The following is a 15,000-nucleotide window of genomic DNA, read 5'->3' as shown; positions in this document are numbered from 1 at the left end:
AACACACACTTGCATGCAACACACACACACACACACTGGCACACACACACACACCCAACCCCCTCACCACCCTCTCCCCCCTCGCTCCCCCACCCTCCACACACACACTGGCACACACACACACACACACACACACACACACACACACACACACACCTCTACGCACGCACACATGCATTGTTCCCGCACTTTCACCACAAATACACACAGGCGACACCCCCACGACCTTCTGGCGTGCACACACATAAACACGCACGAACGCACACTGGCATGCACACACATATCAGTACACACACACACACACACACACACACACACTGGCACACACCCACACACATACCCCCCGACCCCCTCGTCCACACACGTACAAACACACACACTGGTACACTGGCGCGCTCGCACACACACCCACACCTCCACGTGTGTATTATTTCCCCATCCCCACCACACACACACACCGGCGACACGCCCCCCTCTGGCGTGCACACGCATATACATGCACACAGGCACACTGGCATACACACATACATACGCTCGCACACACACATCAGTACACACACACACACACACACACACCGTGGCACTAGAATACACCCCTTCCCCACACACTGGTACACCCACACCCACACCCACACATCCACACACACACATCCACGCCCCCCCGCAACTCCACCCACCCCCCACCCACCCCCCGCAAACCCCCGCCCTCCTCCCCCACCCCTTCCGCAGCCTCCCGTATCGTCGTCAGCTGTTTTTACCGTTGAACTCTATACCTCACATACCTTTCTGCAGTGGTGCTTTCCCAGTCTTCGGAAGCAGCCAGCACGAGGCCACCACCACCACCACCATCTAACGCGCCATCCAACTAACCCACCCACCCACCCCACCACCACCACCACCACCACCCTCCTCCTCCTCCACCAGCCACCACCACCACCCTAACCACCCCGCAACCACCGACACAGCAAACAAACAACGATGACCTCCTTTACACGTGTTGCACTCAGCGCGCGGGGGGAAGGTTGAGGGCACGTGCGGCCACGGAAGAAAAGAAAAGAAAGAAAAAAGAAGAGAAGAAAGAAAAGAAGCTGACGGTGGCAGAATAATAACCCGCTGGAATCAGAAACCTGTCTCTCTCTCCTCTCCTCTCCTCTCCTCTCGCCAGACACCTCATTCACTTGTTTCGTGTTGGTTTTGGAACCGACGTGGCATCCAGTCGTCATACTTCGAAAGAAGGTGGTGGGGGAGAAGAAGAAGGAAAGAAAAAAAAAAGAAAGAAAAGAGAAGAAAGAAAATACAAAGACATCAATATTGAAAGAAAAGAAGCTTAAAAAAAAAAAAAAAAAAGATTCAGCGCGATGAGTGGGTGACATGATTTACCCAACGGCAAGCCAGAGCAAAGCAGCTGTCAGACTTTCTCTCACCGGGGAGATCGCTGTGAGCGGAGTGTGTGTGTGTGTGTGTGTGTGTGTGTTCACGTCAGTGTGTGTGTGTGTGTGTGTGTGTTCACGTGAGTGCGTATGTGGGTGTGTGTGCGCGCGTTTGGATGTATGCAGATGTGTCCGTTTGTATGTGTGTGTGTGTGTGTGTGTGGATGAGCGTGTGTTTGAAGTTGATGGTAGTTTGTCTAGCAGTTACCGGACACACACACACACACACACACACACACACACACACACACTGGTACACACACACACACACACACACACACACACGCACACACACACACGCACACACACACACACACACACACACACACACACACACATACTGGTTTGACATTAAAAGATGAAGATAGATGGGATATGACAACAACAGTTTCTGAACAGAGCAGATGTAAATAGCAGAAATGTTGTATGTGGTTTTTTCATACTCGTGTCGTGGTGACCGTGAGTTTTCTTTACATTTCGATGGACAGAATCCTTCAGCGTTGATCAGTTCTGATTCATTATTTTGTATCGTGTGCAGGATATTCCAATCACAGAAGGACGACAGGTAGACACTTCTGCCTCATCTGAAGCTGACGGAAGGTAAGACATTCTAGGGGCCGTGTCATTCAGTATGCTAAACAGTTAGAGGAGGGAGCTGGAGGTTGGGATTCACTCCTGCAGTTATTTTACTTGTTACAAAAAAAACAAACAACAAACTAACCAAAAGGTAAAAAACTGATGCTGACTGACTGAATAAAAGAAAATAATTGCAGAATAAAAAAAAAATTAAACAGCAAGCTAACTTAAATGCGACATCAAAAAACAATCACAGAACATAAACCGGCCAGGAGTTTATAGCGAACATCAAGGAAACGCGAATAGGGGGGGGGGGGGCGGGGGGGTGGGGGGGGGGGGAACTGACAGCAACCGAAACAGCAACAGGAAGTAAGCACACGTTTATTTTCACACGCGGGCGCGCGCGTCACACACACACACACACACACACACACACAACAAAAAAACAAATAACAATAAAACAAACGACTTCCACCACCAGCCTATCTTCCCTCTCTATGTCTGCCTCACACTGGCACACACGCACATACATGCACACAGAGAGGCGCGCACACAGATCTGATTGACAAGACTCAAGTTTGCATCACTTGGGGGGAAAAAAGATTTCGGCAGGGCCTCATATATGTTCTTCCAGTTCTACGCTTGTCTACTAAAAGAGGAAGCCAGTACTGTGACAAATAGGAACGATAATGATGATGATGATGTCTTCATTATCATTACAAATACAGTAATGGTGATGATGAAAAAGACGCTGGTGCGCTGAAAGAAAAAAAAGAAGCAGCCAAGTACTAGAGTTGGGAAATGAGAACGATACTTGACTGGAATAAGACGTTCATTTTAGTCATTACCAGACTGCTGGTGGGAGGGGTATTCCTTTGGTGTACGCAGCGCGCACGCCAAGTGCCAGGAAATGTCAGAGTTTGCGGTGCCAGAGAACTCGACAGACAGACAAATAAACAGCTCGGTAAACAGACCGGATCAAGGAAGATAGAGCGAGTCTAAAGAAACGGCGAAATCAACTCAGCGAAGAGCAAGAAGGGGGAAGAAGAGGCTTTTGGCAATTTATCAGGTCAACATTTTTTTTTTCTTTAAAGGGAGAGAAAAAAAAAGTACTGACATATATATATATATACAGACAGAATGGTTTGGTGGAGAGAGAGATTGCGCGCATTCGTTCCTTCAAGGGACTAGACTCTTGGTTGACGCTCAGTGGTTGAAACAGTCGAGTTCCTTCCCCAGGCGAGATGCTTGCTGGTAGAGGTGGGACTAAAATCGTGACTTTTTTCTTCTTTTTTTTTTCTCCATTCGCGGTTTTTAGCTGTTCTGATTTACTGTAATGGAATCAACTTGTTGTGTGTTAGTGCGAAATACAAATATGATTATGTCCGTGGAAGAAAGAAACCATTGAGTTGTGATGGATTTAATCATGAACACGTTTTGAATATGACATTGTCAGTTTGGCTGCCACGGTGTGTGTTAATTAATTTTGTATTCACACCCGGAGATATCCTGGACGGAGTCATTCTCTCTTTCTCTCCTCTCTGTCTCTATCCCTCTCTGTCCCTGTCTTTGGTGGGCGCACAGTGACAGTGACGGAAACATAAAAGAGAGATGTACTTACATCAGTCGTGTAGAGAGATGTACCAACATCGTATCATTGAAAAATGGACATGTAACACACACACACACACACACACACACACACACACACACACACACACATACATGCACGCGCGCCACCACCACCACCACCCCAACGTGCCCCAAACCATCACACCAAACCAAACGCACGCACACACGCGCGCGTGTGCTTGTCAGCGGAATATTGGCAGGTAACACAACAGCCCCCCCTCCCCCCCCCCCCCCCCCCCACCCCCCCCCCCCCCCCCGCCACCCCCCCCCCGCTCCCTCCTCCAGCCCCTCCACTCCCCTTCTCACCCCCCACAAGCTGACTATTTGCACCCACAGGGAAACACCTTGGCAGTTACTTACAATTAATTAAAACGACGCGACAGGCCCAGTGAATGCAGCACCAGTTAGGGGGTATCTGTGACCTGTCTATAATGACAGGCTGTGTATTGTCACAACAGCTGCTTCAACCAGGGTCCGTTAAAAAAGACAACGAATAACAACCTTTGACGTTATGATAAGAGAGGTTTATTCATTCTCTCATCAGTTTTCTCTTTGTCTCTCATCTGCCTCAGTTTCTCTGTCGCTGTCTCTGCTTCTGTCTGTCTGTCTCTCTCTTTCTCTGTCTCTCTCTCTCTCTCTGTTACCCCAGCATGACAGCCGGTAACTCAGTTATCAGTTCACTGAACACAATCGTTTACACGTATGCCCTAACCCCCCTCACCCCTGCACACACACATACACACACACGCGCGCGCGCGCGCGCCCCACACTCCAATACCACACACACACACACACACACAAACAGACTTGTTCTCATCCACACACACCTCCGTACGCGCGCGCACACACACGCGCGCGCGCGGGGGAGGGGGGAGGGGGGCAATTAAAATCAGGTGCAACAGAGTACTGTGTCAATCACAGATGAACGACGCTCCCACACTTTCAAGTAAGTGAACAGCTTCAAACTGGTGATCAATTCATGTCGATTTTTTTCCCCCTTCAATCCTGGGCCAGTATAACAGGAAGTAAGCCTCAGGCACCCCTCACACCCCCTTCCCTCCTCTTCCCTTCCCCACCACCCCGTCAGTCTTCCATCCACTTACCCTCCGACCCCCGCCAGTAACACAGACACGCACACACACACACATACGTACGTTCGCACACACACACACACACACACACACACACACACACACACGCACGCACGCGCACACACACACACACTCGTATGCACACACACATACACGTACGCACACACAGAGCACCGCAGATGCGATTGAAGGGCGAGGGACTGACGGGGTTGAAACAGAGCTCATGGTGATATGAATACTGTAGTGCGCCTATCCTCGGTTGGAGACCAAGCTCGAGTACTAAGCGCTTTACAAACTCGGGGTCATGTGCATAACAGGCTGCCTACCTGGGAAGAGCCGACTGACGGCTGCCATTGGGCGCTCATCATTCGTTTTCCTGCGTCATTCAATCAGTTTCAGGCACGCACACATATACCGACATATAAACTTTTACGTGTTTGACCTTTGTGTTTATTTACCACGCCATGTAAGCAGCCATACTCCGTTTTCGGAGGCGTGCATGCTTGATATGTTCTTGTTTCCATCACACCGAATGCTGATACGGAATATAGGGTCTTCAACGTACGCATTTGATCTTCTGCGTGCGTATACACACGAAGGGAGTTCAGGCACTAGCAGGTCTGCACATATGTTGACTTGGGAGATCCGAGAAGTCTCCACCCTTTTCCTACCAGGCGCCATTACCGAGATTCGAACCCGGGACCCACAGATTGAAAGTCCAAAGCTTTAACCACTGGGCTATTGCGCCCGTCAAATAGTCTTTCCATTCGCATATCTGAATCAGTGGTAATCGTGTGTGTATGTGAGCGCGTAGGTGCGTGAGTGTCTATTCAAGTGTTAGATGCGATTGTGTAATAACAGCAGGTAATGTGTCAGATGTGCTGCGTTGCATTCTCAGTATTATAAAGTCTTATAAACACAGACATTCCAAACTTCTTGCAAACTGGAACAAAATGTGCTGCGACGAGTTAAAAACAAAGCTTTATTCTAGAAAAAAGATAATTGGTGATACATGAATGTAGCAGAAGATATTGTACATATTCATGTTACCATGGTAGTTATTACCATTTAAAAAACAAAACAAACAAACAAAAAAAAAACAACAAACATTTCTCTCGCCGACCTTGAGCAGATACGGTAATCCGTACATTTCTGTTTTGCCGGTTGGCTGTTGTAAGTTGATGTTATAAGCCATACATTTCTCTTCACCGACGTTGGCTGCTTGATTTAGCAGATGTGGTAAGCCATGCATTTCTGCCATGAAGGCTATCGAGTAAATAAAATAAGCCATATATTTCTGTCATGTTGGTTGTTTTGCAGTTATAGTAAAACTTACATTTCTGGCACGTTGGCAGATTTGCAGATACGGTAAACCATACAGTTCTGCCACGTTGGTTGCTTTGCAGATATGGTGAACATTACATTTCTGTAAGGTTGGCTGTTGATCAGAAGTGGTGAACCCTATAATTATTTCTGTCTCGTTGGCTGTTGAGCAGATATGGTGAACCCTACATTTCTGTCTCGTTGGTTGTTGAGCAGATATGGTGAACCCTACATTTCTGTCTCGTTGGTTGTTGAGCAGATATGGTGAACCCTACATTTCTGTCTCATTGGCTGTTGAGCAGATATGGTGAACATTACATTTCTGTCTTGTTGGTTGTTGAGCAGATATGGTGACCCTACATTTCTGTCTCATTGGCTGTTGAGCAGATATGGTGAACCCTACATTTCTGTCTTGTTGGCTGTTGAGCAGATATGGTGAACCCTACATTTCTGTCTCTTTGGCTGTTGAGCAGATATGGTGAACCCTACATTTCTGTCTCGTTGGCTGTTGAGCAGACATGGTGAACCCTACATTTCTGTCTCGTTGGCTGTTGAGCAGACATGGTGAACCCTACATTTCTGTCTCGTTGGCTGTTGAGCAGATATGGTGAACCCTACATTTCTGTCTCTTTGGCTGTTGAGCAGATATGGTGAACCCTACATTTCTGTCTCGTTGGCTGTTGAGCAGAAGTGGTGAACCCTACATTTCTGTCTCGTTGGCTGTTGATCAGAAGTGGTGAACCCTACATTTCTGTCTCTTTGGCTGTTGAGCAGATATGGTGAACCCTACATTTCTGTCTCGTTGGCTGTTGAGCAGACATGGTGAACCCTACATTTCTGTCTCGTTGGCTGTTGAGCAGAATGGTGAACCCTACGTTTCTGTCTTGGTTGTTGAGCACATATGGTGAACCTTACATTTCTTTTCTTTGGCTGTTGAGCAGATATGGTGAACCATACATTTGTGTCTCGTTGGCTGCTGAGCAGATATGGTGAACCCTACATTTTTGTCTCGTTGGCTGTTGAGCAGATATGGTGAACCCTACATTTCTGTCTCGTTGGCTGTTGAGCAGATATGGTGAACCCTACATTTCTGTCATGTTGGTTGTTGAGCAGATATGGTGAACCCTACATTTCTGTCTCGTTGGTTGTTGAGCAGATATGGTGAACCATACATTTCTGTCTCTTTGGCTGTTGAGCAGATATGGTGAACATTACATTTCTGTCTCGTTGGCTGTTGAGCAGATATGGTGAACCATACATTTCTGTCTCTTTGGCTGTTGAGCAGATATGGTGAACATTACATTTCTGTCTCGTTGGCTGTTGAGCAGATATGGTGAGCCATACATTTCTGTCTCGTTGGCCGTTGAGCAGATATGGTGAACCCTACATTTCTGTCATGTTGGTTGTTGAGCAGATATGGTGAACCATACATTTCTGTCTCGTTGGCTGTTGAGCAGATATGGTGAGCCATACATTTCTGTCATGTTACTTGTTGAGGAGATAGGTGAACCATACATTTCTGTCTCGTTGGCTGTTGAGCAGATATGATGAACCATACATTTTTGTCATGTTGGTTGTTGAGCCTGTATGGTGAAACATACATTTCTCTCTCGTTGGCTGTTGAGCAGAAATGGTAATCCATACATTTCTGTCACAATGGCTGTTTAGCAGATATGGTAAATCATACATTTGTGTCGGGATGGCTGGTTTGCAGATATGGTAAACAGTACATTTGATTTCTGTCATGTTGACTGTTTAGCAGGCGGATATGATAAGCCGTACATTTCTGTCATATTCGCTGAGAAAATGATTGGAAGCAGTTTGGCATTTGTTGCGTCAGTTGTGCACATCAAAGGGAACCTCCCTCACTTCTGTTGCTCATGGTCAAGGGCGTTCCCGGTCAGCAGTTGTTGCGCCGTGTGTGTAACTGGTCACTCCAGGGGGGGCCTTGGGGGGTGGGGGTGGGGGGGTGGGTGAAAGAAAACAGATGGCAGTGGCAACTGTGCCGCCATGGCGACGCCAACTCCGCGGGTGGAGCAGTCCGAAATCTGTTGACAAGAAAGTGACGTAGTGCATTTTTTTTTTTTTTCCACAACAGATTTCTCTGTGTGAAATTCGGGCTGCTCTTCCCAGGGAGAGCGCGTCGCTATACTACAGCGCCACCCATTTTTTTGTTGTATTTTTCTTGCGTGCAGTTTTATTTGTTTTTCCTATTGACGTGGATTTTTCAACAGAATTTTGCCAGGAACAACCCTTTTGTTGCCGTGGGTTCTTTTACGTGCGCTAAGTGCGTGCTGCACACGGGACCTCGGTTTATCGTCTCATCCGAATGACTAGCGTCCAGACCACCACTCAAGGTCTAGTGGAGGGGGAGAAAATATCGGCGGCTGAGCCCGTGATTCCAACCAGCGCGCTCAGATTCTCTCGCTTCCTAGGCGGACGCGTTACCTCTAGGCCATCACTCCATGTGGCATGACGTTGCAATACACTGTACAGCATCGCACAACACAACACCATGTATTGCAGTGACAGCAGTCTTTCTTTCTTTCTTTTTTTTTTTTTTTAACGTGTTTTTATTCAGTTCACGTGTATAAGGTGGTAAGCAATCACATTGATTTGTCTTTTTTATTCTTTTTATTTTTCAAGAGAAAAAACCAACAAAACATATAAAGAAAGATAATACTACATTTTAGAAGAAAAGAGGGAAGTGTAAATACATGTAAGTACGGAGAAAAGACAGACAAACAAACAGGCTAGAAAAAAAAAACAAAAAAAAAAAACCAAACAAACAAAAAAACAAAACAAAAAAAACCAAAAACAATCGGAGCATTGACAGCAGTGTCAGTCAAAGAGATTTGCTCATCTGCTTGGTAAAGTCTTGACAGAGACCTTCCTTCACTGAATGAACGGCTACCCTGGTGCAGTTTGACCCTTTCAGGTTTGACTGTGACAACAATTAAGTATAATGAATAGCCACTCACATAAACATGAAAAGCTTGTGAACTGGGCTGCTGGACACACTGGCATGCTGGAAATAATCATGGCTTTCTGGTTTGTTTTTTTCCTTTCGGCGTTCTTTCATCATATGTTATCCGTGTGTAGTTGTGTAATTTAGGCCTGGGGGAGAACCAGAATGAACGATCAAAACGTTGATGACACATTAGCATGACCACTTTTTTTTTTGGGGGGGGGGGGGGGGGGGGGGGTGCCAATGCCAGACTTTAAGGTAGACTATCGGTTTGGATCATTATAGGACAGAAATCCCACCCTTGCGTTGAAAGGAATCATTTGTACGAATGGTCTTGAAAAGCACCAAAACATTAAAGGCAGTAGAAAGGGTGAGGGGCTTGGCGTTCTCTTTAGTTTTTATTTCAAACGGTGCGGTGCGTGGTATGTATATCCAGTGAATTTAATTTTAGTTTGCATCCTGTCTCGAGAAGAGAAGATGGGGTATATTTGTGTGCGTGGGGGCCGGGGGGTGGGGGTGGGGGGATGGGGAGAAAGAATGACTGAAAGCGGACGTAGCCAGGGTTAGAGGTGGAATGTGTGTGTCTGTATTTGTGTGTGTGTGTGCGTAGGGAGGGAGGGAGGAGGGAGAAAGAAGGAAAGTGGATGTAGCCGGGGCCTGTCGATAAGATGTATCTGATTAAAAAAACACGAAGAATGTCCATGAAGAGTGTCACGTCACGCATCCCCAAACGAGCATTATGTTTGTTTGTGTGTACGCGAATGCATGCCTTGTGTCCCATGCAAGTACATCGTGCACGTTTCTTCACCCCCCCCGCCCCCCTGCTCCCCCCCCTCCCGCCCCACCTCTCTCTCTCTCTCTCTCTCTCTGTCTGTGGGGAGGATGGGTGGGTCGCGGGAGGGGGAGGGCGAGCGGGAAGCACGTGCCCGGTCATCTGATAGTTTATTTGGTCGGTGTGATGTACGTGCGCCGCGTCAGTGACGGTGATCAGTGTGTGCCGGATGTGGGCTGGGCTGGCCTGTGGGGGTGTGACGAATCCTTCAGACATGGTGTAATCAGGACTTTCCACCCTGGAGAACGACTTGACCTTAGTCAAAGCCCAGTGCCGGCTAGGAGTCTGGGAGGAAGGGGGGGGGGGGGGGGGGGGGGGGGGGGGGGGGGGGGGGGTCACGCATGTTCTCAAGGCCCCGCCACGAATTACGATTTGTATGGCTTCGGGTTTGTTTGGTGTTGTTGTTTTGTTTGTTGTTGTTTTTTCTTGAGTGTCAAGATCTTTTCGTGGCAGCCAGTGCTCGAAAACTTTTCACCGAATACCAGTGGGCCTGCTGATGTATGAGAGGCTCTGAGAGGTTCTCTAATCTATTTCTCACCTTCAGAATTGGATTTATCATTGATTACAGTGCCCATGTTTTGTTAATGTTTGTGACCTCCCCCCTCCACCCCATATTGATGAGCGCTCTGGGCCCCGATGCTAAAGAGAGATGGACCATATTATAAATACCCATAATTGATCGGTTAATGTTCCTTCGTGGTTTGTTCTCGCATGTCCATTCTTGAATTAGTACCTTTGTGTATGAAGTTTTTTTTTTGTTTGTTTGGGTTTGTTTTTTCTTCGTTTTTGCGATTATAAGTGCATTGTAAGTAGCACGTGAACGCAGTGGTGTTAGGACAATGTTACGGTTGAGAGATCCCAAGAACTGGCGTGGTTGTGAGTCAGCGAACAAGAACCGGAATGTTCTTCCTCACCGCCTTCCCGGCTTCCGGATTCCCGGCTGTGTCAGATTATGAGTGATGGCCTAGACGCTGAGACTGATAAACCGATGTCCGGTTTGCAGTATTAATAAAAAGAACAAGAAAAAAAACATCCAACGGCAAAATAGCATCCTCAAAAAAGTTCCGCTATGAGAACTAAACGGTACATACTCAATTTCTTTTTAAGTAGGTACTGTAGGTTGGGTCGGCTTATAGCGAGGCACAGCTGTCAGTAAAGCAGCCCAAATTTAGATATATATATAAAGTGAATACAAAGCTAAACACCTTATAATATGGACAGGACCAAGTTTATTTTCTGTTTATTTACTTTAATGTTGACAGGGGAAAGAGGTTATGAATTTGTTCCAGTTTTACTTATGGGCAGTCTTTTAGATCGCGATTAGCATGGGTTGCTTGCTAAACTGCAAGTTTCTTTCCCTTTTTTTCTTTTTTTTTAATTTTTAAGAGAACAGGTATGTTTCTGTGTTGTGTGCTTGAGGCGCTCTTGTCACACCGAAATCGTGTATCAGTACTCTGTTGACCAACCAGAGCAAAGGAAGCAACAGGCAAAATCATTTATAAAAATGACGGGCGCAATCTGAGGGTCCCGGGTTCGAATCTCGGTAACGGCGCCTGGTGGGTGAAGGGTGGAGATTTTTCCGATATCCCAGGTCAACATAATTATGTGCAGACATGCTTGTGCCTGAACCCTCTTCGTGTGTATACGCAAGCAGAAGATCAAACACGCACGTTAAAGATCCTGTAATCCATGTCATCGTTCGGTGGGTTATGGAAACAAGAACATAACCAGCATGCACACCCCCTAAAATGGGGTATGGCTGCCTACATGGCGGGGTTAAAAACGGTCATGCACGTAAAAGCCCACTCGTATGCATACGAGTGAACGTGGGAGTTACAGCCCACGAACGAAGAAGAAGATTTATAATTTTTTTTTTTTTTTTAAGTCTTCAGGTTTTCAGCAATGACCGACTGGTTGCAGCTTCTGTTGTAGGTTGTTAGTTTTATTTGGTCCAAGACACTGTGTTCATGGTTTGATAAAGGCACAGCAGAGTGAGTTGTCGAACTGAAGGCCCTTGTCTCAGTCAAACAACCGGCTGCGTTACGTGTTTGTGTTTGGGGCTTTTAGAGCTGTAACCGGAGCTAAATTTGCATTTCTGGTTAAATATTTGTTCTGTAACGGAAAACGTCAGACGCTGCCATTTCTCTTCCTCTCTCTCTCTCTCTCTGCTTCGCCGTGTGTTTGTGTATGTGCTGGTGTGTGTGTGTGTGTGTGTGTGTGTGTGTGTGTGTGCGGGCTTTCGGTGTATTTGTTGTAATTTGCATTTCTAGTAAGGTTAAAAATGTTTGTCTTGTGACGCCAAACGTCCGACATCTCTCTCTCTCTCTCTCTCTCTCTCTCTCTCTCTGTGTCTCTTTGGCTGTCTGTCTGTCTGTCTCTGTCTCTCTTCCTTTCAGTCACAGAAGGAGAAAAAATCGAATCGGTTGAAAATCAAATATAAAAAAGCAAGACCCCCCCCCTCTCTCTCTCTCTCTCTCTCTCTCTCACACACAGTGAAAAAAAAAATGACCACTATCCGTCGACACGATCCATGGTCAATGCGTGCTGAGTGGTCTGCGCAGAGAGATAATAATTTCGATTCGACTTTCGATCACCGCCATGTGCTCCGTAGTGCACATAGACTCCACGCAGTCAGTATGGTGGTGGTGGGCTGTCACCGTATGGTGAGGAGTATGGTGGTGGCTGTCACAAGTAGTACTAACCAACCAGAACTCAGACAGGCGGCGGCGACGTGGCGGCGTCAGTTGGCCGACATAACAGACTTCTTTTGGAGCGAGGCCACACACACGTGAATCTGAATCACTACTCGAGCTCTGGCCCCGAATTAGGTCGGTATCGACAGCAGAACATCTCGGACGTGCAGCTCAAAAGTGACAGGTTTAAAGTTCGATCTTAATTCGACCTTCGAACCCCGGCCCTGCCCACCCCGCACCCCCCTCCCCTCCCCCAACCTCATTCCTTAACGCCCCCGCCCCCCTTCCCTCCCCATTAACTGATTCGGCCCGGAGATAAAACTACCTGTGGAAACTTGGTCACGCTTAACTAATCCTGGCAACCTACATTTTGGCAATTGATTAACACAATAAATGTTTAGTGCACCAGTTCCATTGAAACAGTAACAGCAGAAGTCCGGCACACCACTATTATTATGGTTAACAAAAATCAGGAACTTAGTTTACGTCAATCTTTGTTTTGAGTTTATTATTATATTAACAGCTGCAAAGTACTCGATAAAGTATACAAAATCAAAGGAATGAAGGGTAAGAAAACAGAAATTTTATGGTGAATTGATGTACACTACAGTTTTAGAAAGTCTCACGACTGACGCACCATCAGCGGACATTTTACTCTACCAAGACAATTATTTTTAACGTTTCAATCAGATATACTTCGCACGCTACACTGACGAGATAATTTATTAAGAAATCTTTAAGATATGATTAAAACTGAATCTGTATGTATGTGCGCACACCTCACCCCACCCTCTCTCTCTCTCTCTCTCTCTCTCTCTCTCTGTGTGTGTAAGATAGAATTAACTGAATCTGTTTTTTGTGTTAGCGTTTCAAAAGGGGGAGAGAGAGAGAGTTTGGTTTTTTTTTTGTCTTGTCTTTTTGTTTATTCAGTTTGGGGCGAGGGGCGGGTGGACTGATAGGGATGAGTGATATTGCGTTCCACTCAAGTTGTGTCGGGAGTAAACAAGAGACTGGCTGCTTGTAAGTTGTACGTTCCTAGCAAACCGGTTGGACAACATAACACACTGGCTCAAACTGCTTATTCACCGGGGAGATTTTACACACACACACACACACACACACACACACATTTATATTCAGAAGATTTTGGTAGTGTGCAATACGTCACAAACGACAGATCGGCCCGCGCGCACACGTGTGTGTGTGTGAGTGGCGTGTCTGTGCATAGATCTGTGTGCTTGTGTGTGCATGTGTTTGCCGTTTCATGACCGGATTTAGCTACACACACACACACACACACACACACACAGAGAGAGAAGCAAAGCTAGGGAGGAGGAAAGCAACACCCACTGCTTTATTTCCGTAAACAAACCACCGAGTGCACACGTTGCAGCCCGCGAGTTTCGCTGCGGCCTCCACCACCACCACCAACCAACCACCCAACCAACCAACCAACCAACCACCATGCAGCCTGTGACCGCCCCTCGTGGTTTGTTGTCAGCGTTCAGCAGTTCAGTGCAGTCTATCTCTTAACCCAAAGACTGTTGACTGAAAAACTTATGACTGTGGCGTTACACAGTCCACAAAGATAGGAGCTCCGGACACTTTGGTGAACTTTGGAAGAAAGTTTTTGACACGACTGTAAAGATTTTGTTTTCCAGCAAGACAGACAGCTCTCTCACTCTCTCTCTCTCTCTCTCTACTACCTCACTATGCTGGCTACACATGACTTGAGCTACACGCTGCTGCTCACTTTGTGAGAAGATTCCAGGCCCAAAGTATCACAAAAAAAAAGAAAGAAAAAAAAAAGTCGCCACTGCCACTGAGCGCTTCATAATTAGAGTAAGATGTGGAGGAGGCAGGAGGAAAAACAAGAGGAAGAAGACGAAGAAGAAGGAGAGGAAGAAAATGCAGAATCGGACAGAATGTGTGTTACGGATAGCAGGGCGGAGGAAAAGGAGGAGAAAGAGAGGGGGAAAGAGTGGAGGAAGAAGAAAGCGGACGGCGGTTTGCTGTGTGTTTTCAGGAAGCCTGAAGGCCCGTGCGGGGGCGGCGTGTGTGTGTTCGTGGCCCTGCTGTGCGCCCTCAGCTTTGTGGAGGGCATCTCTGTCAACGGACTGCCCAACATCAACATCAGCAACCTGGAAAGGAGGTCGGTCAGTCCTTGTATTGTCTCTGTTTTCCCAAACCAGCCATGTGTCACGTCGGTACTACTACTACGTCGTTTGTTTTCAGAGTCCCTGGTGTTGTGTTGAGTGAGAGAGATGGGGGACAGTATGTGTGTGTGTGTGTGTGTGTGTGTGTGTGAGGGGTTGGGAGTGTGTGAGAAAGAGAGAGTGTGTGAGTGTGTTTCGTGTGTGGAAATGCATTTGTTTTCAAGTCAGTGATATTGTTTGTTACATTATAGTGACAGTGACACGGGCACGCACACACACACACACACACACACACACAC

The 15,000-nt window shown here is 46.9% G+C and overlaps 1 protein-coding gene across 1 annotated transcript in view; it reads left to right on the top strand.

Moving 5' to 3' along the window:
• The window catches only part of LOC143280878 (solute carrier organic anion transporter family member 4A1-like), a 74,917-nt gene that overhangs the window by 7,981 nt on the left and 51,936 nt on the right, over nt 1–15,000 (top strand). Inside the window, exons 3-4 of the mRNA XM_076585624.1 lie at nt 1,969–2,030; nt 14,572–14,697. Coding sequence (XP_076441739.1) covers nt 1,969–2,030; nt 14,572–14,697 — 188 coding nt within the window. The remainder of the gene's footprint in view (nt 1–1,968; nt 2,031–14,571; nt 14,698–15,000) is intronic.

This window comes from Babylonia areolata, chromosome 4 (genome assembly GCF_041734735.1).
Source record: "Babylonia areolata isolate BAREFJ2019XMU chromosome 4, ASM4173473v1, whole genome shotgun sequence".
Classification (NCBI taxonomy): domain Eukaryota; kingdom Metazoa; phylum Mollusca; class Gastropoda; order Neogastropoda; family Buccinidae; genus Babylonia; species Babylonia areolata.
The sequence above is the reverse complement of the archived record's forward strand: the minus strand, read 5'-3'. Positions and strand labels throughout refer to the sequence as shown.